Source organism: Pocillopora verrucosa, chromosome 6 (assembly GCF_036669915.1).
Source record: "Pocillopora verrucosa isolate sample1 chromosome 6, ASM3666991v2, whole genome shotgun sequence".
NCBI classification, from domain to species: domain Eukaryota; kingdom Metazoa; phylum Cnidaria; class Anthozoa; order Scleractinia; family Pocilloporidae; genus Pocillopora; species Pocillopora verrucosa.
In genome coordinates this window covers 3,637,115-3,663,663 of record NC_089317.1, presented here as the reverse complement: position 1 = coordinate 3,663,663, position 26,549 = coordinate 3,637,115, and the positions used below count along the sequence as shown (strand labels likewise).

General features: G+C 38.1%; 2 protein-coding genes and 1 pseudogene across 3 annotated transcripts in view; all 3 read left to right on the top strand.

The window, feature by feature from the left end:
• The first annotated feature begins 356 nt into the window (after nucleotides 1–356).
• The window catches only part of LOC131788457 (uncharacterized), a 71,404-nt gene continuing 45,211 nt past the window's right edge, over nucleotides 357–26,549 (top strand). The window contains 7 exon segments of the mRNA XM_066168005.1: nucleotides 357–582; nucleotides 2,917–3,081; nucleotides 3,083–3,236; nucleotides 3,239–3,274; nucleotides 3,277–3,637; nucleotides 4,209–4,859; nucleotides 5,701–5,889. Of these exon segments, the coding sequence (XP_066024102.1) occupies nucleotides 500–582; nucleotides 2,917–3,081; nucleotides 3,083–3,236; nucleotides 3,239–3,274; nucleotides 3,277–3,637; nucleotides 4,209–4,859; nucleotides 5,701–5,889 (1,639 nt within the window). The 5' untranslated portion in view covers nucleotides 357–499.
• LOC136281531 (NACHT, LRR and PYD domains-containing protein 14-like) lies at nucleotides 6,814–10,103 on the top strand (annotated as a pseudogene).
• Nucleotides 11,521–24,835, top strand: LOC131788455 (elongation factor G, mitochondrial-like). Of its 2 annotated transcripts, none has more exons than XM_066168075.1 (12): nucleotides 11,521–11,732; nucleotides 12,100–12,132; nucleotides 12,436–12,487; nucleotides 13,386–13,495; nucleotides 15,145–15,219; nucleotides 15,841–15,887; nucleotides 16,673–16,789; nucleotides 16,997–17,070; nucleotides 18,822–19,065; nucleotides 19,973–20,043; nucleotides 20,200–20,322; nucleotides 24,121–24,835. In XM_066168075.1, exons 1-7 carry the CDS (start codon nucleotides 11,676–11,678, stop codon nucleotides 16,755–16,757), a joined length of 459 nt encoding a protein of 152 aa, XP_066024172.1. In that variant the 5' UTR covers nucleotides 11,521–11,675; the 3' UTR covers nucleotides 16,758–16,789; nucleotides 16,997–17,070; nucleotides 18,822–19,065; nucleotides 19,973–20,043; nucleotides 20,200–20,322; nucleotides 24,121–24,835. The 2 variants fall into 2 exon arrangements, with proteins under 2 accessions (XP_066024172.1, XP_066024171.1); XM_066168074.1 differs by having other exon boundaries at nucleotides 13,383–13,495.

The following is a 26,549-nucleotide window of genomic DNA, read 5'->3' as shown; positions in this document are numbered from 1 at the left end:
GGTTGATTTCTACTTCGAGAGACTTACTTTACGTTGTTAAGCAGACGATTCTCGCCAAGGTAGAGTCATTGATTTACCATATACTTTTCACCTCGATTCCTGAAACTACTAGCGAGGAAATAGTGTCTTTAGTGCCAAATTGTTAAACTACGTAGCTTAGTGCTTCGGTCAGCACTTCCCGTTTGTTGGAAAACAGGTTCATATTTTCGAATCCATTGGGAATTTTAATAGTTGATATGTTTACATTCACCAGTGTTTGAGGTTGAATCCGTTATTTGTTTCCATATTGCTTAATTTGGTTGGATTCGCTAGGCTGGATTTAAACATGTTAGAGTTGGTCTCTTGGAACTAAAGACGCGTACGAAAAACATGCTTATCATCGGACAAATTTTCGGAAAATTTTCAGGCTTTGACGGGCAACGAACAACTGACTTTGGATGCCAGCATCGATAGAAAATTTATATAACTCAGAACGTAGTTTGAATTCGATCCACAAATAATGCAGTTACAGTTTTACAATTCCTGCGAGGTTAAACTGAATACGCATCGTGGGAAAGAAATGTTATTGATCTTCCCTTGCGCGTAAGTTTAATGTGGATTCTCTCTATATACGAAAGCTAATCAGAACAGATGATGTTTGTTACTGCTAACTTCAACTTGAAAACTTTGAACATTGAGCATTTGAGCATGAAAGTTGTGTACAAACAATATTTATCGAGGAGATAACTTTCATGGAACCAGAAACAAAACATTGATGTTTCTTTATTTACACTATGAAAACGACAAGTGATTGAATCTTTGCTGTCAGTGAATATACCAACAGTCTTTGAAATGAAGTACATGCAGACCAACAAAGAAACCTTTGTAACACTTTTCTTCTTATTGCGCCATATGCTACATTGCTTGCCCAAAAAAGTAATTGTTTTGAGTTTATTTTCAAAGGGGATATACCATCAAATTAGTAATTGTATTAAGAGCATGTGAATGTGGCTTGTGAAAAATTTGCAAAACTTTTGCAATTTCCAATTTTTGGCAGCAGTCGCATCTAACTGGTATCCTGTGACCAAAACTACATTGATTGACACATACATCAATCACAAACCCATCTCCTTCTATTAAAAGATAAAGAAAAATTCTTGAACAAATTACTGGGCAAGAATATATTGTTGTCAAATGATTATCTTCACAGCTTTCAAGTTTTAATGGAATCTTGCATTTCTTTCAGAGCAAAACAACATAGCAATTTTTTTACATTGTTGGTAGTCACTATCAGCAGGCTTCTATGCAGCTAGTATCAGATTTTAGACATAGAAGGCAAAGACTTTGCTCAAATAGAGCTTGCTTTTGAAACTGTCCTTGGTTGAGGTCTCTGTGTCTGGCAGAGTAATGGTTTTGAGATTGGGACCATGTATTGTTTCCTGCCATCACATGCCCCAAATTACACTAGCAGACCAGTGTATTTTCCAGCTTAAATTTTATCTAGACATGCTTGTCTTACATACAATGACAGCTAAATGGTTAAAAAAAAAAGCAACATGGCTTTTAGGAGAATTTTGGTGATCTGCAAAAATTTGGCAAGTTTTTAAAATTGGGGGCTGTACTTATTTTATGCAACTTGTTGACGGATTTTTTACTTAAACAAACAAAAAAAGCTCTAGTGTGACCTAGGCCTATATTTAATAAGAGAGGAGTGTGATCTTAGGAGAGCACCATACTATATTTTGCCAGTGATGAACATTGCCATTTCCTAACAACAGTGGGTGACATATTGTTGCCTATGGTCAGTGTATTCAGGACTCTGGGTCCAGAGGTCTGGGTTCAAGACCTGCCTGAGTCAATGAGTTTTGTTCTTGGGCAAGACACTTTACTCTCCCCATGCCTCTCCCCACCCAGGAGTATAAATGTGTACTGGTGAATTGTTAGGGAAGCCTGATGAAATGCTGGTTGGGGGGGGACCTTGTGATGGACTGGCATCCCATCCAGGGGGGAGTTGTTATTATTGTATTAGCTTTATGCTAAGGAAACCAAGACAAGCTCCTTCTACAGGGGGCCAATAGGCTTGAGTACAGACTCTTTTTTTGCTACCAAGAACAGTAACTGATCTCACAGGGTGCTTCAAAATTTTTCTGAAGTTTTGAGGGATGTTAGAGGCAAATCTTGTGGGGAAAAACATGGAAACTTGTTTTCATCATGGCCATGGTAATTTATTTCTCTTCACAGAACAGTAAATACAAAACCAAAATTGCTTGGAATTAAGTATTGCAAATTGCATGGTAAATATGTGGTTGACATGTATAAATGGCTGAGAGCCAGAAAGAATCTCTTTTGTTGTTTTGACAAATGAAAGCTGTTTTGTAAGTTTGATCACTCAAGAGACTTTTTTGGATTAGAAATAATCTTAAATGGATAAAAAGATTCTAATTGAACTGAACAGTAGCATGTTTTTTGTGTGGAAAATCTAAATAGATGTAATGAGTCTTTAGAAGAACAGTGTATTTTCTTGAGATTTGTACATTACTGTGAGGGTTTTATGCACAGAATTGTGTGTGTTCCGCCTGAGTGCCCCATCTGCCTTTTTAACCCTTAACACCCTAAGACATTGGTATTCATATTCTCCACACTGTTCTCTTTACATTCCCTATGATACTGACAAGGAGAATTTGTTTGACGATCAGGAACTTCTTAAATTGGTGATCATTTCCTTTATTCTTGTGACCTCTACATTTGATTCATGAGTGATACTGTGATGAGAAATTAGAAGCCAATCACTCTTAGGGGTTGAAGGGTTAAAAAGGAAGACACATCACACTTGTATAAATTTGTCAGGTGACAATAAATTCAATGTTAAGTATGAGGAATGACATTTTGGCTCTGGGAAGTTCAAATAATGACTTTTGTGTGTATATTTCTTTTCAGAAGACATGTCCTCATGACCTTTGCCACTCCATGGAATCCTTCTACCAAAGGAACCTCAAACTATGCTCAGCTGTGTCGCCTTCTTGTTGAAGTTGGATCACATGTGTTAAAGGAGATCTTTGACAGGGTATGTCCACCAGAAAAACTTCACACAGTTCTGACAAATCCCACAAACCGTGCCATTAATTACACACAGAAAGAAAAGAGTCCTGTGTACCTCCCAGTGGCGCAAATTGTATCCTGCCGTCAAATGGTCAATTTCCTCAGGGAACTTTGACAGCTCCCTGCTGCTATTACTTCTGAGGAATATCTTTGGTCTATAACTCTCCCTGCCTCTGGCCAAGATGACCTTCCTTTGGTAACAGTCACACCACTCCAGCAGCTGACATCTCTTGCATCAAGATCCTCAGAGACAGAGTTTACGGTCATGTTACCAGTGGTTCAGTTGATGATCCAACTTTCAGTTCCTACTGGAATGACATCAAAGACACCTTTCAGCGTATTGGAGGGGCCCGCTATCAGGATGTTATCAATGATCTTAAAACTGATTGCATGGATGCTGATATTGAGAAAGACTACCAGGAGCTTTTCAGAGAGTGGCTGAAGGATGAAGACTGTGTCACAGATAAATCACATGAAGATGAAATGGTAAAAAAGGCCAGGAAGGAAGATGACCTGGAGGGTTCCATTGAGATATATGAACAAAATTTAGGAAAGGAAGGTTTGTGTGATTTACTTTTGTTAATTTTAAGTTTTAACTTAATATTTGTCTCTTTTGTGTGATTAATGTTAGATATATAGTGGGTCATGAAATAAAAGAAATTACTTCCAAAATTTCTGTGTGGAAATTGGTATACTGTATATGTAAGTAAATTTTTGTGTTTTTTTTCTTGATGTTATGAATGAAGTCTACAAAAAAATTCATACATGTCGTCAAAATATAATTCTGTGCTGAAGGTGATAGATTTAAAGCCTGATTATTTGAGTGAAAGATGTAACTCAGTGAATGACACAACCATGCAAACTCAGAGAAAAAAGGGTAGCACTCAGAGGTGTTTTTTTTTCTTCAAGTATGTCTGACAGTGTGTAATTTTGTACTGTTTAATCAGTTAGTGTGGACTTGAAATGTTTTATGCAAGGTCAAGGATGCTTTGACCTAATTGTTATTCATAACTGGTTTTCTTTTCTTTTTCTTCATTGTCTTTTGATTTTTGTTTCGGATCTGCTAATAACTTCTATATAATAAATGAATGGAAACAAAAAAAAAGAAATACTACATTCTTCTTTTTTAGAGACAGCAATGATGCCAAGGGAAACTACATCAGCACAGAATGCAAGCCCACCAGAGCTCAATGTTACACTTCCATTGATAAGTGATCTTCCTGAAACCTCTTTTACTTGGAACAATGTTGAACTTCCTGTTGATATTCTTTTATTAACAGTGGAGGACTGTGAGTTCTTAAGCTGCTTTGCCTACCTGAAGGAACCCTTTAAGAGTTACCACATCACTACTGGCCCTGTGTACTTTGGGTGCATGGGTGATGATCAAGGAAAGAAAATGAAAATTGCATTGATGAGGTGCTGCAAAGGTCCTGGTGTTCCTGGGGGTTCTTTGTCTGTTTCAAAAGATGCCATCTTGCTACTGAGACCCAAGGCTATTTTTTCTGTTGGTGCCTGCAGTGGTTTGAACAGCAAAAAGGTCAAGTTAGGAGATGTGGTTGTTTCAGCAAAGCTGATAACAGCTGCGCACAAAACTCCCCCTAGTAGAGATATTGGTAAGCTGATCAAACATGTGGCTGATGGGTGGAAGGCACCTTTACAAAATGCTGATGAATATAATGCCAAAGTGCACTGTGATGGAGTGGTTCTGAGTATCTTGGAGGCAAACAGAGATATGATTAGGAAACACCCTGAGGCAATTGCAGTTAAAATGGAAGGTGGAGGTGAGAATCATAATAATTCAAATAATTGATGAGCCAAGGACTTTAGCATTTGAAGCAAGAGTTTTGAAAAAGACTGCCCTGGTATTGTCTCTGCTGGTCCAAGAAATAGCTTATACCATAATTATAGCATGCGAAATTTGTGGAAATTATATCTTGCATAATAATAGTAGTTTTGTGTTTGACTGGGGTTGAAGATTGTTTAGCAGGTGGAGGTGACTGAGACTTCTGCTGTCTTCTAAATTGAATGTGCTCCATCAGGATGTCATGAATTGTCTTAAATTTGTCATCTGAAAAATGTAGAAGTATTTTGTTGAATAGTTTGAGAGTTGAGGAATAACTATCAGTCCCTGTTAACCCTGAAACTCCCACGAGTGACCAAGACAGAATTTCTCCTTACAGTATCAATATGATATCAAGTAGATACAACTATATTACTGTAAGTAATGGGAAAAGAAAAAGAAAATGTCAATTAGGAAATTATTGGGTGATCCAAAACCAAATTCTCCCATCTACACCACCTGTAACATCATAGGAATTGTACGACAGACACTAAAGAGAATTACCAAAGAGATCTTAGGAGTGGAAGGGTTGACTCTAGCTGACAAAAGTTTGTCTTTTGAGAAATGTTGAAAGTTACTTATGAAACAAGGTGTACAATTTTTTTTAAAGTACTGGTTGAAAAAAATTAGATTTTGTTACTAACTAATGTCTTTCTGGGATGTGCATTTTTACAAACAGCTAGAGTGTGAATGTTTTCAAGCTTTCATCAAACAATTATTTTAAGGATTCTACCAAAATTAGCAATATAGCTAACAGACATGAGTGTTTTTTTTTGTTTAAGGAGTGTATGCTGCAGCCCATGATTTTAAGACAGAATGGGTGGTAGTCAAGGGCATGAAAGACTTTGTAGATGAAATGAAGTCTTCAAGTAAGAAATGGAAACGAATTGCCTGTGTGATGGCAGCATCTGTTGTGGCCAACATTTTGAATGATCCAGTCATATTCCAAGATTGGCCTCACTTTAATGCAGGTATTGCTTCCTCTCTCAATCTTGTCTTTTTGCACGGATAGGTCTGACTTATATCTAAGTTCCCATAGCATATTCTTGTATGGATTACAAATCAAGATCATTTATTCAGTAACAATTTACAAATAGAGAAATAAGTTACCCTTATTTTAAGTTTATGTATTAGTAAGTTTAACAAGGCCTCTTAAAGTGGTGGCAGAAAAAACTTGTGGTTAAATCAAGTGATGCTGATGAATGACAATTCACTTCATGAACCAGGTGAACATGCCTGTTTTCTATAGTTAGCTTGGTTTATGTAACACAACCAGAAAATGGAAAATTCAGAGGCTAATGACATCTGCCATTTAGTGATTTGAAGTGATTTGATATATGTTCCTGGGCAAATTAAGCAACATATCAAATTGTTTTAAACTAAGAACAGAGAATTATCCAGTACTGCATGTGCGACTGTATTTTGATGTTGATACTTAATTGAATGCACAGGGAAGTGATAACTGCCAGCACATATACATGTATTTACAGTTTTTTTTTCTGTTGTTGTTGTTGTTGTTTTTACTCATTTTTGGAACCTGACATAATAGTAGTAGAGACGAATGAATCAGATTGTAAGTAAATTTCTCAAGTAAATTGGTTTAAAGAGACAACACTTCTTTTTGTTTATTATTTAATTTAGGTGCCAATGAATTGCCTTCTCAAGGTGAGTCCTACATGTTTTGATGAGTGTAATACTTAATAGTGAAATAATAAATGTAATAATAGTGAACATGTGAATGGTAATGATAACAGTGAACTTATTTACGACTATTTGAACTACTGTTATTAAATGTTGACAAGTAAAGACGATTTTGAAGGGTGGATCCAGGATTTTTATATAGAAGGGGGACACAATTTTTGTTCAGAAAACACAGAAATTTTGTGTTTTTTCTGAAACCACAGTAGGCCAAGACCTATATCTGGAATGGTAATTGTTAGTTGCTCCATGTTGGATGGTGATATGTGATCCTGTTGTTTCAAGAATTTGGGTGTCAGACAAGTGGATCTGACGCCACCACCGATTTTTAACCATTATAGGGTCCCTGAGTTGGGGCTCTGATATCCAATACTGGAATTGTTTCTCTGTCAGACACTAGACTTTGAAATTTACATTCAAGACTAAGCTTCTAAGGGTTAGAACTATGTGTGGTATTAATGTGCCTTTAGTTTGTTATACTTTTTTCATCAATAAGAGTAATACCAATATAGCCTAAAATCTTCGCCTTAAGCGCTTGTGTGTTGATTGACCTGCCCTCAAAACAGTTAAACCCCGTGGAGCAAGAGTGATAGTACTTAAACGGCTATCCTCGTGTTCACATTATTTATTAAGTATGTTCCTTTTTTATATTTCAGCCATAAGTACACTTCAGCTTTAAAGTCTTCAATTATGTACCATACGGAGTTCCAACCCAAACTGCTTGCCTCTCGCACGATTTCCAACGCGAAAACGGACGAAATATTCACTAATCTTCTCATACAACATGGAAGAAAAGCCTTGATAAGGAATGACGAGACATATTATTCAAGGAGTAAAGAGCTTGAGTACTACGGGAAAATTAGTGGTACTCCAGTCAAGCACTGCAGTGAAATATTTCTTGGCATGATTGATGATCAGGAAAGTGCTAATTCTATTCTTGTCGTTGGAAAAGCAGGGATTGGGAAATCCCTGTTTTGCCAGAAGGTGATTCGCGATTGGGCTAACAACAAATTACTTCGAGCACGAGAAAACACTGAAATCCTCAATTTAAAATTTGTGTATTTGCTTACTTTCCGTCAATAGAATTTGCTCAAGAATAAGCATTTGACTTTAAGAGAAATCTCAAATTTTTCCTCGTTACTGAATGACAAATGTAACATTAACGAATCAACATTTGAGTACATTGTAAAGCATTCCAAGGAAGTAATGATAATTCTCGACGGCTATGATGAGTATTCTCAGAAAACCAGTATCGATGGAAACTCAGAAGGACGGCATCCCAATGACGTTAGACGTAAAATGCCGGTGGCCGCACTGTGTTCTAAACTCATCAATGGAAAAATCCTGCAAGGGGCTATCGTCATGATTACCTCGCGACCTGATGAATCGGACAACATGGGAGGAATCCGTTATAAACGGTGTGTGGAAATTGCTGGTTTTTCGGCAGAACAAGTCAAAGAGTACATAAAGAAATACTTCAAGAAAAACGAAAATATGAAGAACGCTGTACTTAAACATGTCATGAACAATGAGAATCTTGTCAGTTTTGCTCATATTCCTATGCTCTGTTATCTGTTGTGCTTCGAGATGGAGTATGCCCTAACCGAATCAGAAAATTCTGATGACCTTCCTGTCTCAATAACCGACATTTATACCAAACTTGTTGATATTTTTTAACTCAAGCACTGCGCCGAGTCAGAATACAGACAAAAAGAAATTCCTGAGAAGTTCAAGCCCCCTCCTGTCATCAAGAACACTTTGGAGAAATTATCAAAATTAGCGGCTAAACTGCTGGTTGAAAGAAAGCCAACTTTTGATGAAAGCGAGATGGAGCGCGATTTTGAACTGGAAGAAGTCAACAAACTGAAAGGTAGCGGTCTTCTTTACTGTGGTCAGCCTTTCAGAACCGAATTGATTACAACCACGAAGCACTTTAGCTTCACACATCTGACCGTCCAAGAATTCTTGGCCGCTCGTTGGTTTATAAGGGAAAATCGTGTTCCCGATGCGAAATGCTCTGATATGGTTTACCAATTCATGGCTTGCCTTTTCTCACGTGACGCAAACGAGGAAATGATGGAAAAATTGATAGATTCACCCTTTATGCCTCCTTATCTTAGAATGAGGTGTCTTAATGAGTATCGAAACAAAGAATTCGCTAAACAGTTCTTGAGGGAGAATCCCCAAGCGTTTTGTAATTCACACGGTGTCATGGATTTAGGTTGTTACTCAAATGTAGACTGCATTACGGTATCATTTGTATTGGACATTATCAGTGAACTAAACGAAGAGGAAGCTGGAGAGGCACAACACAAGTATACCGATAAGTTTGTCACAGTTGAGAGGTTAGGACTTTCCGGACCACATCTAATACTGTCTGGAATACAACGAGTCTTTCATTCACTGATAAATGAACACTGTCTTGTGTCTGAACTTATATTATCTTACATTAACTGGAGTGTTGAACATGTTGATTTTATTAATCGATTATTGGTAAGGAAGTTAACCACACTAAGTCTGAATTATATTAAGATCACCGATACCGGTGTTGCCAGGCTATGTGAAGCTTTACAGCATCCAAGCTGTGAGCTAACCACACTAAATCTGAATTCTAGTGGGATCAATGATACCGGTGTTGCCAGTATAGGTGAAGCTTTACAGCATCCAAGCTGTAAGCTAACCACACTATACCTGGGGTTTAGTGAGATCACTGACACCGGTGTTGTCAGTCTATGTGGAACTTTACAGCATCCAAGCTGTAAGCTAACCACACTATATCTTGAGGGTAATAACATCACTGATACCGGTATTGCCAGTCTCTCTGAAGCTTTACAGCATCCAAACTGTAAGCTAACCACTCTATGTATTTCGTTTAGAGGGATCAGTGATACCTGTGTTCCCAGTTTATGTGAAGCTTTACAGCATTCAAGCTGCAAGCTAACCGCATTAAGTATGCTCTGTAATTTGATCACTGATACCAGTGTTGCCTGTTTATGTAAAGCTTTACAGCATCTAAACTGTACGCTAACCACTCTACGTATGCAACATTGTGAGATCACTAATATCGGTGTTGCCAGTCCATGTGAAGCTTTGCAGCATCCGAGCTGTAAGCTAACCACACTAGATCTGGAGGATACTGACATCACTGATATCGGTGTTGCCAGTCTATGTGAAGCTTTACAGCATCCGAGCTGTAAGCTAACCACACTAGAACTTCCTCTGTCAGTTTATCAGGATGAGATGGCAGCTAGTCTTGAAGCTATAATTCGGAGACACCGACCAGCTTTAAAGCTGTCTTTTCATTAGTTTCATTAACTTTAATAGTTTCATTAATTTTTAGTAGATTTTTATATTTAAACGAAATCAGTAGTTCCAAGTGAAATCTTAATTTGGGTCAAAGATACCAGGTAGGCAAAGTACTTTTAATCATTGGAGTGACATGCTATGCTCAATGTAAATAAAACCGCAAAGATTTTGTAATAAAGGTTTTTTTACTGGCGACATTGTTTACTGTACTTGGTTTGGGGGTGTAGACTACTCAAGAGTTGTAACAAGTAAGACTTGGGGTCGGGGAAGGGTTGGGAGGGTAATCTTCTGTGAGGTTACCATGCGTCAAAGGAATCTATCTTACAGGAACGTTTAGTTGAAGCTTCTCGAGGTAAGGACAAAGAGGAAAATATCTTCTCGTTCACCTGATTATGATTTCAATTTGATGAAATTACGCCCCCCTGAGTACTGCAAAGAAAAGACAGTTTTCTTTTCTTATTTTCAGTAAGTAACAAATTTTCGTTTTAACTGTCCGCCATCACACTGTATCAGTCATTATAAAAATGAGTCATCCTCGTTTAAGTTGTCCAGCTTTGTTAGGTTAAGTTCCAGACGAATTACTTGTAGAGACCTCAATTGGGGTTACCGTTTAACACAGGTTGAGCAAGAAACTCACAATTTATCGGAAGACGTGACTTATCACTCATTTTTGTCTACTGTTGCCACTCATTTTTTCGCAACAACAGCGAACAATGTTTCGTTCCCTTTTTGCAATCAAGTCGTACAAGTACACAAGGGCCGGACCGCTTTTTCACGTCGTCTTTCTCCATGGTTTTTCGGCCTTACGATTACGCACGCAGGGCCGAACGGGTCCTATAATAAATTTTACCGCAACTTGCAGGAATGCCGTTGTCGATAAGAGCACAGTCACGAACTCTAGTCACGCACTGGAAGAATCGTTTTATTCAACGTCAATATTGTGGTAACAAATATGTCGAAAGTGGTTTGGCGTGGTCAGTCCTCTAATCGACAACGATATTTGTTAGATCTTGTTATCACTTTGCTCAAACTTTGTTGCGAACTCACGAGGCGCAGCCAAGTAAGTCCTCAAGATTTTGACCACTGTGATGATGAATATCGTTGTAGATAAGAGTACAGACCAAGAGTGTCGATTTATTAAATTGAATATGGCTGATGAATTCATTGCGACTCTTGTGGGAATAACTGTTCAATAATATTTCTTGAAATTTCAGGGTCATTGGCTTTTAGTTAAATCCGGTACCATGTATTCTGTGCAGTATATCCACGAGTTCATCATAGTGTCACTTTGATCTATCTTTTGGTGATCTGTATTTACACGTAGAAGACAGAGTCACAAGTAAAACTATTCTTGATTCAAATTATGGTTTTCTGTTTTTTACAAGAACCAAATTGAACCGCGCACTCTGCGGGTATTGGGCCTGATTACTCAGCTGTTTTTAAAAATGGCGGTGCGTAAAGTCGTATCTTAAAAGTCGTATCTTAAAAGTCGTATCATAAAGCCAATGAACGGAGGGTTACTCTTGGGAACGCTAATAAATATAAATTGAAGTTTCTAGTAAAAATTTTAAAATGTACAGTTTGATATGGCACGTGGTATGTGTTTGGAGCCGGCTTCCTTTTTTTTCCACAAAACTGGTCAACAGCAGTAGTCATTATCTGGTCATGCGCAAACTCCTTTCACGTGCGCCTGGTAGAAATTACTTTGAAAGATTTCCTGAGATATACGGACTATGATGTTTTAGCTCGAAAAATGGGTTTAGCGACACTGTTGATCCAGCGATCTGGACTTCGTCTTCTTTCTCGTAATGTAAGATTTGCAACCTTGGTGTTTAGACCATAATTTAAGTTTTTGTTAATTTTTACTAAACGAGAATCCTCAGCCACGAAGAAGTGAAAAGCTTACATAATCGTACATCTTTCTCAAACAGTTAGGACTATCGTATCGGTTGTGATTTGTTAAAATCAGAAAGTTATAGAAGTTATAGAACGAGAGAATAAAAAATCAAAACAGTAATATGATTTTAAACTGATTATTTTCGTATTTTGATTAATATGGGAAATAATGAATCCAGATTGAGTTCAATATGATATTAGGGAGTACAAGTGGCTCGTATTTGTTTCCTTTGGTTAGTAATTAATCCTGAATCTTACGAACGAATGCTTTTATTTCGTAGGTGAAGGCTCGATTTTTTGCCTCTGAAGCAACGGTGAGTGCTTAACTTTCTCACGGAGATTGACAGTTTTTGATTAAATTTTCACCGGGGTTAAAAATGTATATATTTTATTTATTGTATTACAAGGAACAGTCTTTCAAAACTGTCGATGAAAATGTTCCTTTGAGTTCAACAGTCAGTGATAACTTTCACAGGCTGTTCATTAACCCTCTGACTCCCAGAAGTGATTAACATGTCAGTTCTCCCTTCAACATCCATCCATTCTCCAGCAAACAGTTAATGAGAATACTCAAACTTATCTGGTATCTTGATCTAACACTAAATTCTTATAACTAGTTTACAAGAAAAAGTGAAGCTGCAAGTGGGGAGAACAATCATATCTTGGGAGGTAAAGGGTCAAGCATTGAAGGTTCCAGATTTCTTTTCTAAACTTACGATAGTTTATTTTTCCTGCAGGCTCAAAATGACAGGCAGTCAGAAATTTTCACCAAATTTCCCCAAAATTTCCCATGCAAACCTAATGATTGTTTAGAAATGCCAAGCAACTCCAAATATTATTGTGGTGTTTTTGTGGACAAATTTTCCAATTGTTTACTTAGATAATATGAAATTGGTAGGTGAGAAAGGTTTTAGAGCTGTTGAACACCTAGCAATTTTATAGTATGCACCAGCTCTGATAATTTGTGCTCTGCAATATACAAACTTTGATACTCTAAAGAGTAATCTTTCAGCAGAAATTCTGTGAAAATATTCAACTGCGCAGCATTTAAAGACAGCCTTATCCTTTTTTTCCCAATAAATGACGTTATCCTGTTACTTTACCATATTTCCAGCTACTACTATCATTCATTTGTGAAAACTTAAACTTTTCCTCAGTGTTCATTCATAAATACAGGCCCCTGAAAGTGGGGAATTTTTAATTACTAGATGCCATGGGTATTTTCTAAAAATTTTTTCCACAATCAGCAGTAATGTTGCAATCTGATTGGCCAATTTTTGTTGTTGATAATAGCACAGGCAACACTGCTTGCATCAACTGAAAAAAAAAATTGATAGTGGCTTAGTGTGGTCTGTAATCTTATAGGCAGTGATGTTTGTCATCACAGTGCTCAAAATTTTTTGCTTACTCACCTGGCTGGGCTGCATGAGTCTGCAGCAAATGTTGACCACTGTGATAATGAATAATCATTGTTGATAAGAATACAGACCATGCTAAACCACTGTCAATTTGTTCAATAGGCATGGCTGTATACATTTGTAACAGTGTCTCCTTTTTTTGACAGAAGGATGTGTCAAAATCAGAAATATTGGTATCTCTGCCCATATTGAATCTGGAAAAACCACACTCATAGAGACACTGTTGTTTTATACTGGAAGGATCAGTCAAATGTATGAGGTGAGATAATGGACTTTGATTTGCCTTTAGAATGTAAAACTCTACTCTAGCAATCCTACTTTGCTGGATGCATCTCACATGTGGACCTTATCATAATTTAGCTCACAGCAGAGTCTCTGTGACTCAGTGGTAGAGCATCAAAGTGGGAATCTGAAGGTCTGAGGTTCTACTCCTGATGAGGACTCTAAATTGTTTTCAGTCCCATGCTCTTGATAAAACCAAAAAAAACTTCTTTCGCTAAAGGACTTTGTTGTATGTTGTAACAGTTCAAAGCCAATTTCCCATGGGTTTTGAGTGATTATACAAATAATGATTTTTGCCCTGTGGTTTCCAGTTAAGGTTTCTAAGGTAGGTTTTCCTTCTCAATGTGTTTTGTGGATCAAAATTTACTTAAAGGTTAAGCAATATCAAACTTCAATCTGTAGGTTGATTAGAGTTCTTTATCTCTGAAATAAAGGAACTTTGTTAAAATCAGATTGATTTAGTTTCAGTTTAAACCACAACTTCTATAATCAGGTATTTCTAAGGAGCCAAGTTTGACATCTTGCAGTAACAATATTTGATGAGATGGTCTGATTGTCTGGGTTAGAGTAGGCCTGGAAAGGACTGTTGAAGGCAGTAGTGACTGACCATTTGACAACCTTGGTGGAAGTCATCACCTGTGTCAAATTATTATGACTTCCACTTGTTATGGATAGTGACTGTAGAAATAAGTATCTCGACATTTTCTGGTAAGAATGTTTTGTCATGTGTAGAAGCATTCCATGGAACATAACAGAACATTTCATTAGGTCATGTAGTAATGATGTAATACCATAATTTCCAACCATTTACCCACGGGTAATCTGCTGATTTTGCATTAAACACGTGCCTCTGCGGTTAATAGGGAGGTGCAGGTTATGTAACAATTTTAAAATCTACTGGCAGTTGAATTGAAAAAAAATTATCACAAACATGCATTTCCACCTCTCAAATGAATTTTATTGTATTAAGAGTGCCACAAAGCAGCACAAAAACACGATGCCGACTCGAGTCTAAGTAAGTTTACTGAGGATAGTTACTGTATTGCTTGTAGGATTTGCTCCGCATTAAAAATATTACAAGTTGTTTTATAAAGTAATGAAGTCTATAGGAGTATAGCATTCTTTCTGTTTGTTAGATTATACTGTAACACACTGGTATTGTTAAAACTTGAGTTGCTTTTAACAACAACAGTCCTTCAGGGAACCACTCTCACCAGTATGATCAGACTTCTTATGACAAACAAATGAGAAGAGACAAGATACATAATCTTATTGTAGCTCACAAGCATTGACCTTTGAACTCCCAGGAGTGATTAACATGTAACTTATCTCTATAATATCCATACCTCATTCAGCAAAGAGAAAAAGAGAATTCTCAAACTTATCAGGTACAGGTTGTTGTCTTGATCTAACACCAAATTCTCATAACTAGGTTACAGGGAAATATGTGGCAGCTAGAGGAGGGAATTAACCATCAGATCTTGGTAGTTAAAGGTTTAATTCAATATATGTCAGGGTTTTTTATACCTTATTGATGAGAAACAAATTATTTGCTCAAGAAAGATGTGTTGATATATCCATGCATTAGATTTGGTTATTTGGTATTCATCCTTATTTTCTAACCAGGTGCGAGGTAAGGACAATGTAGGAGCCACTATGGATTCCATGGATCTGGAACAACAGCGAGGAATAATCATACAGGTTGGTATTAAGTAACAGTACTATGATTTAATAAATAAACCACAGTTCAAATGTTTGAAATTCATATATTCACAGTCATTTATTGATCACTTTATGGGTTTATTACAAACCAACAAAATGACCAGTTCCCAGTTGGCTTGTTACAGCCCTGTAACTTAGTTGGTAGAGCACTACACTTATATTGCAGGGTAATGGGTTCAAATATACAGGCGGGAATTTTTTTCAGGCACTGTTTCACTGCTGCTTAAATAGTGTTCATCATTGTGACTTCAAATGTAAGATATTCATATATATGTAATGAACCACAGTTCAATTTGAGCCTGGCTAGAGAGATCTGTTTTTAATCTTTTTAAAACTCCCAAGAAAGTTAAATTCAAGGTCATTTGATTTGTTATAGTAAATCAAGAAAAAAAAATATTTGGAATATACAATTTGGAGATTGTTTATATATTTACCATAGAAACAGTGCTACATCTTTTGTAGTATGTTCACAGGGCATAGTGAAGATGCTATGTCCTAGATACAGCAGAAATTTTGGTGTTTCAATATTATTTGCATAATGAAATAATATTCTTTATATATTTCAAGAAGATACAACTGTACATATATGTGTTTTTTTAGTCTGCAGCAACATACTGTATGTCAATTGGAAAGATACAAACATTGAGGTAGTGTAGTATTTAGATTTTGAATGGAAAAAAGTGCCTTCCCTTCTTCGAGCAGGTTTCCTAAAATTGTTAAGTGTGCAATTGTAGTGTGATCATTTATGCCTTATGGCACTTAATTCTAATTTGAATTTGTGTTGGAAAAATGACTACAGTCCAAGCACTGTGCTACTATTAAAAATAGTTTTGGATAATTGATTATCAATGCAAATTTTTACATCAACACCTAAATTCCTTCAGAGAGGAGATCATATCTGGTCAAAATTTGAAAAACAAGTGAAGCCCTTGGGTTTTCTGAAAAAATCCCTGAGAATGACTGAAATGATAAGGTCTACAGAATGGATGATAGGAGGAAAGAATGTGGAAGTTTTTTTGTTGTGAAAAAGTTAAAACCCCTGTACTAAAGAAGGAACAAGGTAAAAATTTATATAGATATAACAAATGAGAAACAGAACAAAATGTTTGCAAAAAATGACCTGAACAGTGTGGCATTAAACATGTCAACTGAGAGGCTACAATTGAATTCCTATGACTATGGATTGGATTGACACTGAGATTTTCAAGAGTTGACATGAACAATGGAAAGATCATCCACTACATTTGAGAAGATGCTTGTTACATATTCATCTGTTTATTTTTTTTAAACTATTACATTTATATGCTAATTTTTAATATTTGAAAATGACTTGGGGAGGTGAAAAAATTGGTTGTTTCTATTGCTGATTTTTATTCCACAATGTATATCAAAGGAACTTCCTATTAGAAAAAGTGAAAAATTATTTCCCCAGAGCAAAGTTACAACACACTGCAGCCTTCACCCAATTGCCAATTGGTTTGGAATCTGAGGTGAAAGGAGTCATTGACCTTGTGTGATGGAAGGCTTATTACTTTGAGGGAAATCATGGGTAAGATTATTCATTCTTGTAACTTTTATTTTATTTTTATTTAGCTGTTTAGCCAATCACAAGGCTAGAAATTCAATAACCCTGATCCAGCTATTCTTAAGACGCCATAACTTGAGCTAAAAATCTCCCAAAAAATTTAGCTGAAATATGATAATTGGCTCTTTCATTGTTAAACAACTATTGATGATTTAAATTATTAACTAACAGGTTCAAAGTATTAGAAGGTGTCATCCCTGAAGACATGATCAATGAGTGTGCAACAAGAAGACAGGAGCTGATAGGTACATGTACAATCTGAGTATTTTTTCAACTTATAGCACTTGTTGTGTGAGTCATTACAATGGCCAATCAGAACAAAGGAAAATATCACAGGGAGCCAATGGGAACTCAACATGAAATGAAGTAAAATTAAGCATTGGAAAATGCTATTGATTAAGTCCTGATTATTTCAAGTTTTGAATTGGATTGGATGAGAGCTCGAGAGAAAGGGGAAAATCTTCTGGGCCAATCTCCCAACAAATGTCAATACAACGCTGGGCTGAGATGAGAATAAAGAAAAATATCAATGAGAGGATTATTAGTTGATCCAATACCAAATTCTTTAATCGTAAGAATTGTCCATCATAAGAATTGTATGGCAAACAGTAACAAGAATTACTTATTAGATTTTTCAGTCAGAGTGTTAAAGTGTTTAACCCTTCAACTCCCAGATCAAATTTGTAATTCTCCTTACTGTCAACCATACAATTCTTATAATGTTAGTTCAAAGAATTTAGTATTGGATCAACTAATTATCCCCAAATTGATATTTTTCTTTATTCTCATCACTATCTGTTTGATATTGTATTGATATTGTAAGGAGAAATTCTGTCTTGGTCACTCATGGGAGTGAAAGGGTTAAGTGAAGAATTCTCCAATGATTGAACCCTTTAACTCCCAAGATCTGATTGTTAATTCTCCCCTCCAGCTGTGTAACATTTCCTTGTAAATTTGTTGTGAGAACTTGGTGCTAGATCAAGATAGCAGGTTCTGCCTGATAAGTTTGATTCTTCTCATTACCTGTTTGCTGTTTAATGTTTGGATATTATAGGGAGAAGTTTCATGTTAATCACTTTGGGGAGTCAGAGGGTTAATGAACACCTTGTAAAAGTTACCACTGACTGTTGAACTCAAAGGAACGTTTTCATCAACAGTTTTCAAAAAGCTGTCATTACTATCTTTTTACTTATATAGTATTAGATAGCTGTAGCAACACTACAGCCCCCTTTTTACCGGCAGTTCAATAACAAAGAGTTTGCACCATTCTGCATGACGCTATTTTTAACGTCTGTTAAGTGCTGTGGTTTGTAATCATTAGAAACTGTAGCTAATGTGCATGACACTCTTGCGGAGATATTTCTGGAAGAAATACCACCAACGGGGAAACAATTAATTGTATGTGTTTTGAAAATATTAGGGCTGGTGTATGGATTGATGGATTGAGCTGTATATTCGACAGATTTCCTCTCTCTTTATGTTACGCTGAATTATACGAGCATTTTGAGTGGTTCATGCTCATGAATATATAGGAGGACAGACGCACAGATTATATCACCGTCAACGACATTTTGCTTTTTTAACAGATAACACAAATAATGTTGATTCTAACAAGACCATTTGTTATTATCAACTGAGTTTATAACGTAAAATTGGCCACCGTTAATAGTTTCAAAGCTGACGTTTCGAGCGTTAGTCCTTCGTCTGAGAAAATGACGAGGAGGGAACGCTCGAAACGTCAGCTTTGAAACTCTTACCGGTGGCCAATTTTACGTTATCAACTTTTGTCAGCTTTGAAACTCTTGACGGTGGCCAATTCGCGCTATCAACTATTATCAACAGTTGATAATACCGAATTACCTTGTTATACTCTCCCACCGACGCAACACCACAGTTTCTTTCGAAACTTACGCTTACTAGCTTACCGGCTGGATAAACAGCTGTGAAAAGAATGAATTTAAGCATAAGCTTTATTTCTTTGAACTTCGTTTTGTAGAATCCGACATAAACGCCTTGATGAAGATGGCTCTGCGTGAGGTGGCTTTCCTTCCTCTCGGAGTCTTGATCGTCCAATGGAGATGGAGAGTTTTCAGCGTTAAGGTCACTGAGGAGAATTACAATACCGTGTGGTGGGAACTGAGGACTAAGTACCAAGGAATGGAACCTGCTGTGGAAAGGACAGAAAATGACTTTGATCCCTGATGCAAATAACACATTCCAGCTAATACACCATACATCAGGTAGGTAATGTACCCAGTGGGAAAGGAGTTGATTCTGATCCCTTTCACAGTCGACTGCCGGGAGAGGGGAGGGAAGGCCGGAAGAGAGTTGGGGTCAGGAGGCCAATCTCCACCAGCAAGTTGTAATAACAAATGCAAACATCTTTGCATGCATATTTGCATGCAGTTGTTTGGAAAACGTCAAATAACATATTAGTATAAACCACACCGGTGAATTGTGCTTTTCGCGCGCGCTTATTGACTAGTTTGGAAGTGAATAGTAATTACTATTCACCTCCGAGCTGCTGAGACAAAATTGCGCGTCAAGAGTAAATTTCTGAGGATTTTCCGGTATATTGAAAGAAATAAACTAATTTTCTTGTATCTGTGTGATATATGCTAAAACAAATATCCATCTAAGTGTCGTTAAAAATGATATATATTTTTCTCGCCGCTTCGCGGTTTGGTAAATATCCACCACTTTTCACCTCCACTTCGGCGAATAATTGTTAACTATTTCGCTATGTGCGATCCTGATGAAATGATTTATGAAATGATTTCGAGACCGTATATTTTAGTTTAACTGATTATATTTTCCGCACCAAAATGTGAGTGGAGGAGAGAAGGACTTAAGCCTCTAAGCCTCAGACTGGAACTCAAACCTTTAATAACTCGAACTCCCCTAATTCGAAGGAATTCTCGTTTCCCCTCAGGTTGGTAAGTTTTTAAAAAGAGTTGCTCTTCATAGCTCGAACCATGTCATCACCGGAGCCTTGTTTGCTGCGCGATGGAAATTTTGTGCTCATAATCTGCATGGTTTTTTAATTAGATAAATAAGAGTTTGAGAGAATTGATAAACAACAACGAGGGAAGGATGAACTAAAAGGGAAACAAGGGTGACTGAGAATAAATTGTTTCCCTTTTCCAGTGTTCAATTCGTGAAACGTTGCCTGATAGTAAACGGCGCAGAAGAAGCAGCAGACTGAGAAAAGGAGAGAGGTATGGGTCTGGTGTTACACCAATCTCCTTCATTAAATTATTGCACCTCGTTTTTCTGAAGAGAGGCTCTAGCCCAAGAAACTGTGTTGGGTAGGGTGTTTTCCAATGGATGTGTCACCAACCAAATTTAATTTTTTTTTTATTTTTATTGCTCAGGTACTTTATGAGCTACGTGCTACAATTCCAGTTCCACAAGGCGGCTTGTGAGGCAGCCGGACATACGGGACCTTTGCATACCTGCTCCATCTACGAGTCTAAAGAAGCGGGAAAGAAGATCGGGTAAATATCGACAGAAGATGTGTTACTTTATGTTGATATGCTTGTTCCTTCAGCTTTTGCTGAACCACTGTTGTATTGATAAGTATGAAAATATTTTCATTTCTTCTGAATGTGATACTTATTTTCTCCTGGATGTGCGAGAGCAATGGAAGTGGACTGAATCCAAATCAAATAAAAATTTTGTGGTCGGCGCGCAGTTTTAGAAAAAATACAGTGTACTTAATACAATTCTTTTTCATTAATTTTCTTTTATCTACCGGTAACTGTCTTTATAGTAAGAGATACGGCAAAAGTGAACTGCCGAGAATAACATGGAACCAAAAAATGAAAAAAATATTTTGGAAGTTGTCGATGAAACGTGCGCGCGCGCGTGATGCCATCAACCATTGAACTACCATGAGTGTCAAAACAAAATTTCTCTTTCCAATTACAAGTAGACAAATCATGAGGATAAAGAAAAGTTTCAGTTACTGGATTATCAGGTGATCCCATTAAAAGTCTTCAAACCAAAATCATGAGAGTTGTATGACAGACATTAAGGAGAATTAGTAATAGGATCTAGGAGTGGAGGGGTAACACAAAAAAAGATGAAGGGAGAAGGTGAATCCCATAGCGAGTCACTTTATGACGGTTCACGTGCCACGTGCCACGTGCTACGTGCTAATCACGCGTCACGAACATTTTTCCGAGAAGTGGTAAAAACATCGTTCATTGGTAATAAATGAATCGCCATTGTAATTTTTGCGGAGTATAAAAAAGCCACGAAGACAAGACGTCATTAATTAAAAGGTTTCATGAGCAAAACAGTAGCTGTGCACGAGAGTTATAAATGTTTGTAAATTTCTTTGTGTCCTCTGAAAAGGACCACGTGAACTGGCCAAACTTCTCGTTGTCTGGAGAACGTGAATGACGACGGCTTATTTTTTTAAATTTCTATTTCTAATTTAACGCTGTGTTCCATCTTCAGTTCCGAGATAGTTTGAACAGCGAGAAACAAACTAAATGTCTTTAGAGTATCGCGAGATTCGCAGGTAAAAAAATAAGTTCATTTTTTAACCAACGTTGTCCACGGCGTCGCCGTCGTCGTTTCAATAATTTATCAACTAAGTATTCATTGGATTATCTCTTATATCCATTAAGGCTTTAAATCCTTTTAAGAATTCAAATTAGCATGGAATAGGCGAGTAAAAGCAAAACTGGGCAATGATTGGATATCGGAAAACTCTGATTAATTATGCCTCATTTTGTTCAAAAGTGTCGTCAGGATCAGTTCACGGAAATTAACCGCCTTGCTATGTTATAGTTTGTGTAGTGTGATCGTCCGGGTGTGTGTAGTTCTGAAAGGAACTGTTGTTGGTGACTGACATTTCGACTATCTGTGCGATAGTCATCTTCAGAGTCAAGTGAGGAGTAGTTGTCAGTCGATGATGTTATAAGGTCTGGTCTGTTGAACGTGATTGGTCTGTTTGGCCGTGATGTGATTGGCTGGAAGACTCGTGTAGAGTTTGTTAACAGTCATTGGTCGGTTTCGATCCGTCTGTTGTTTGTCGGTCTGTTTGTCGGTTTGTTCACGTCGTTAATGAGTCGTTTGTAAGGTGCTGGTAATTGTTGACATCTGTTGAGAGGCGTCTGTTCTAAGTTAGTGAACCAGCTTTCCAGAGTCAGTCGTTGAAAATAGTTTGTACTGTAGGTTAAGCATTTAGCAGAGTCCCAGTCGATTCTGTGATTAGTTTGTCGGTGATGTTCAGAAATGTGATTGTTTGCATCGCCATTTCTAGTTGCTCGTTTGTGTTCAGTTAGTCGCGTGTTAAGGTTTCTACCAGTCTCACCAATGTAGGAGGCCTGGCAGTCGGAGCATTCGATCTTATAAATCGCTCCCTGTCTGTTGTTGGGTTCGTCTTTGTCTTTAACGTTGGTCAGCAAATGTCGTAAAGTAGTAATAGGCCTGTGAGCTACGCGAATGTTGTAAGGTTGTAGGATCCGCGCGATAGCCTCAGAAGTGCCTTTGATGTAGGGTATAGCAGCTGTAGTCGTGATAGATGTGGAGTCCCTGTTAGTTTCTGTAGTGTCGGTAACTCTGTGAGTGTTTCGTCTAATGAAGTCAGTGTTGTAGTTGTTTTTGTCAAAAACGCGGTCAAGGTACTTGTTTTCGTCAGATAAACTGTCCGGTGTGTTGCAAACAAGTTGCGCTCGTCTTGTCAATGTCTTGATAGTCGTAGCTTTGTGGGAAGTCGGGTTGTAGGATGATTCGTCAAGAAGTCTGTCGGTATGCGTCGGTTTTCTGTATATTGTTGTTCGTAGTTCGTTGTTGTTTCGGCTTACCAAACAGTCGAGAAAAGGAAGCTTGCCGTCTTCTTCGATCTCCCTGGTAAACTGAATGTCGGTGTTTTGTTCGTTAAGGTGATTGTGAAAAGCGTCAATTTCGTCTTTGTGTACGGCGGTAAATGTGTCGTCAACGTAGCGTAACCAAAGCGGTATGGTTTGTCGGCAAGTTGCAAGGGCGCGTTCCTCGATGTTTTGCATCACAATTTCTGCGACAACAACGGAGACCGGCGACCCCATAGCTGTTCCGTGCAACTGCTTGTAGTGTTTCCCGTTGTACTGAAAGTAAGTCGATGTAAGGCAGAGGTTAAGTAGGTCCATAATGTCTTCTGTCGGTAATGGTAGTGCATCAGTAGACTGTTGGATGGCGGTTTCAGTACACTGTAGAGCCAATTGAAGTGGAATACTGGTGAACAGTGATTTCACATCAAAAGACACAAGTTTGTAGTCGTCAGGTATCTGAAAACACTCACAGAGTTACCGACACTACAGAAACTAACAGGGACTCCACATCTATCACGACTACAGCTGCTATACCCTACATCAAAGGCACTTCTGAGGCTATCGCGCGGATCCTACAACCTTACAACATTCGCGTAGCTCACAGGCCTATTACTACTTTACGACATTTGCTGACCAACGTTAAAGACAAAGACGAACCCAACAACAGACAGGGAGCGATTTATAAGATCGAATGCTCCGACTGCCAGGCCTCCTACATTGGTGAGACTGGTAGAAACCTTAACACGCGACTAACTGAACACAAACGAGCAACTAGAAATGGCGATGCAAACAATCACATTTCTGAACATCACCGACAAACTAATCACAGAATCGACTGGGACTCTGCTAAATGCTTAACCTACAGTACAAATTATTTTCAACGACTGACTCTGGAAAGCTGGTTCACTAACTTAGAACAGACGCCTCTCAACAGATGTCAACAATTACCAGCACCTTACAAACGACTCATTAACGACGTGAACAAACCGACAAACAGACCGACAAACAACAGACGGATCGAAACCGACCAATGACTGTTAACAAACTCTACACGAGTCTTCCAGCCAATCACATCACGGCCAAACAGACCAATCACGTTCAACAGACCAGACCTTATAACATCATCGACTGACAACTACTCCTCACTTGACTCTGAAGATGACTATCGCACAGATAGTCGAAACGTCAGTCACCAACAACAGTTCCTTTCAGAACTACACACACCCGGACGATCACACTACACAAACTACTGATACTCCTGGGTTCAAACCATTTACTTTATTGCTATGTTATTTTAAAAATATTTATAAATTATTGCTTTGATCTGTTATTGTTGTTGTTATTATTATTATTATTATTATTATTGTTATTATTACCATTATTAATAACTATAAATCTGAATTTCATAGCCCGCACATGAAGAAAGCAATTAACGTTTTGTATTGAATGGTGTTTCTCTCCTTTAATCTATAGGGATATGCTGAAGATAGGGAAAAGCAAGCCTTGGCCGGAAGCCCTCAAAAAACTGACCAGAAGTGAAACACTGGATGTTGGCGCTCTGTCGGAATACTTTGAGCCTCTCCGCAAGTGGATGGTGGAACAGAGGAAAGAGCTGGGGTACACTGAACCCGGATGGGACGTAGACGTAGAGGCCGGAGTATCGGCCGTGCTTCCCACACTGTTCAACACTGTCATGGGTTCTTTGATTGTGACAGTTGTGCTCTTTTGTTCGAGATCTTCAAAAGGCCTGGACCTGAGGCCATGATCATTAGTGTGCGTTTTCAGGGTTTTTCCTTTTTTTAATGTAAGTTGCTTTCGTAATAAATCAGCAATTGAAATTGTCATTAATTGCTTTTCTTTTTAGTTTATCGATAATCGTCTAAGGTTCCTTTACAGTGCAGCTTTCGAACAAAAAAGTCGCCGTCAAACCAAACTTTGCCATACATAATGATAAAAAACGAGGTTTCCTTTTCCTTATGCAAGTACCAGCTTTGATAAAAAACATTAACAATCGCCTCGAATCGTAATTTTGAAAGCTGTCTGTCGATTCATTGTTTGCTCCGTTGCAAATTTTCCGGTTTTTACATTTTTGCCGTAGGTTTTTCCTTTGCCTTTGGCAACTTTGCTCATTTTTGTGTTTTCCTCCTCAACGCTCCACTGAACGATCGAGATAAATGAAAAAGGTGAATAAAGGGGGTAAGTTTCAAAAGAAACTGTGGTGCTGCGTTGGTGGGAGAGTATAGCAGGTAATTTAGTGTTAACAACTGAGTTGAAAACGTAAACTGGCCACCGTAAAGAGTAAAACAGCCGACGTTTCGAGCGTTAACCCTTTCGCCAGAGCGATCGCTGTGTCTGGAATGGGTTATTTTTCCCGGGAAATCTTGATCCATCGTCATTGGCCGAATTTATACTAGAGACGAGTTATCCGTCAGAGACGAATCATCCGTCTCAGACGGATAACTCGTCTAAATATAAATTCGGTACTAAGACGAATTATGGAGCAAAATTCGTCTCAGGCTGATCCGTCTGTCAGCACGTCTTCACTGTAACCTATTTTAACTTGGTTTCTATAGTTTTGCAAGGTTTCCTGGGATGCCTATTTCAAGATGGCGTCCGGTAAAGTAATCGTGCCCTCGAAAGCAATCACAAAAAAAGAAGGAGAAAGCAAACAAGAAGTTGACTTGGACAGATCAAGACACGGACGTCTTCGCAGAAGTTATATATGACCCACAATACAGAGAGAGTGATTACACCGTTGGTGTAATCACTTCCTCTTGTCTTCCTATCTTGAGCAAGATTAGCGAGAGAAAAGGGTAACATGAAGTTCATTAAGCTATTTTCCGGCTCAAACATACGCTTGACAGAGGATATTCTTCTCTGATATACTGCCATATCCAATGCTGTTCTTTTCGATTTCATCAACAAGGCTACGAGAGCCGCCATATTTAAGCTCTCGCCAGGCTTCCACTCGGCTCAACACCGAGACACCCGTCGTGAAACTCGCGAACGATTTATATCTAGACAGATTATTCGTCAAATTTCGTCTTCGGATTTATACTTGGACGGATTATCCGTATGACGGATGATCCGTCTAGACGGATGATCCGTCTCTAGTATAAATCGGGCCATTGACGCCTGGTCAGGAGGTCCCAGGGCGAGGTTTCCTGGCATGGCGCGAGTTGTTTGCGAACCTCTAGGAGCTTAAATCTAGCATTTGATTTTGGGAGTAATACAACCACTCTGAACAAATTTATAGGATATATAGATTTGACCGATTTTTGTAAAACGAAAGTGCGTCGGGAATTTTGATATTTGAAATATTTATCGCGTGGTGTCTATTTACGCAACACACCTCGCATATTTTAGCTACTCCAACTTTAAATGCCGATATCTAGACAAACAGTCAGAATGTCGAAGAAGCCTGACTAAGATTATGAATAAGACTGTAGCCAATTTGCTCGTGTTGCGGCATCCGATACCCGATAAATTCAAAGAAAGAACCTTCGGTCGTTTCACGCCTTACCAACTCCTGACACTTTCTTAAAAGAAAAGTCGCCTAAATTATGTTTTTATCGTAAACTGCAGTTATTTAGCTTTCTTCTGATGTGTCGTTTGCTAGGATTTAGTGAAAATAGTGCGCGTACGAATTTTTTCCCGAAGGACATCCGCAAACCTGGGAAGTAGCCTTGAGCGTCTCGGCACGAGCTTTTCTACGCCCACGGGAGAGTATGAGGCCTGAAGCGATACGAGCCGGTGAGAAGTCTGCAAGCGGTTTAGCACTTTTAGTGTCAGACCCCCTCCCAATGGTGGAGAAACGCGCGTCCGGCACCATGAAAAATTAGGGATTCCTCATATAGGCTACTCGACATCAAACCGTTTAGGGAAAATATATTTTCAAATGC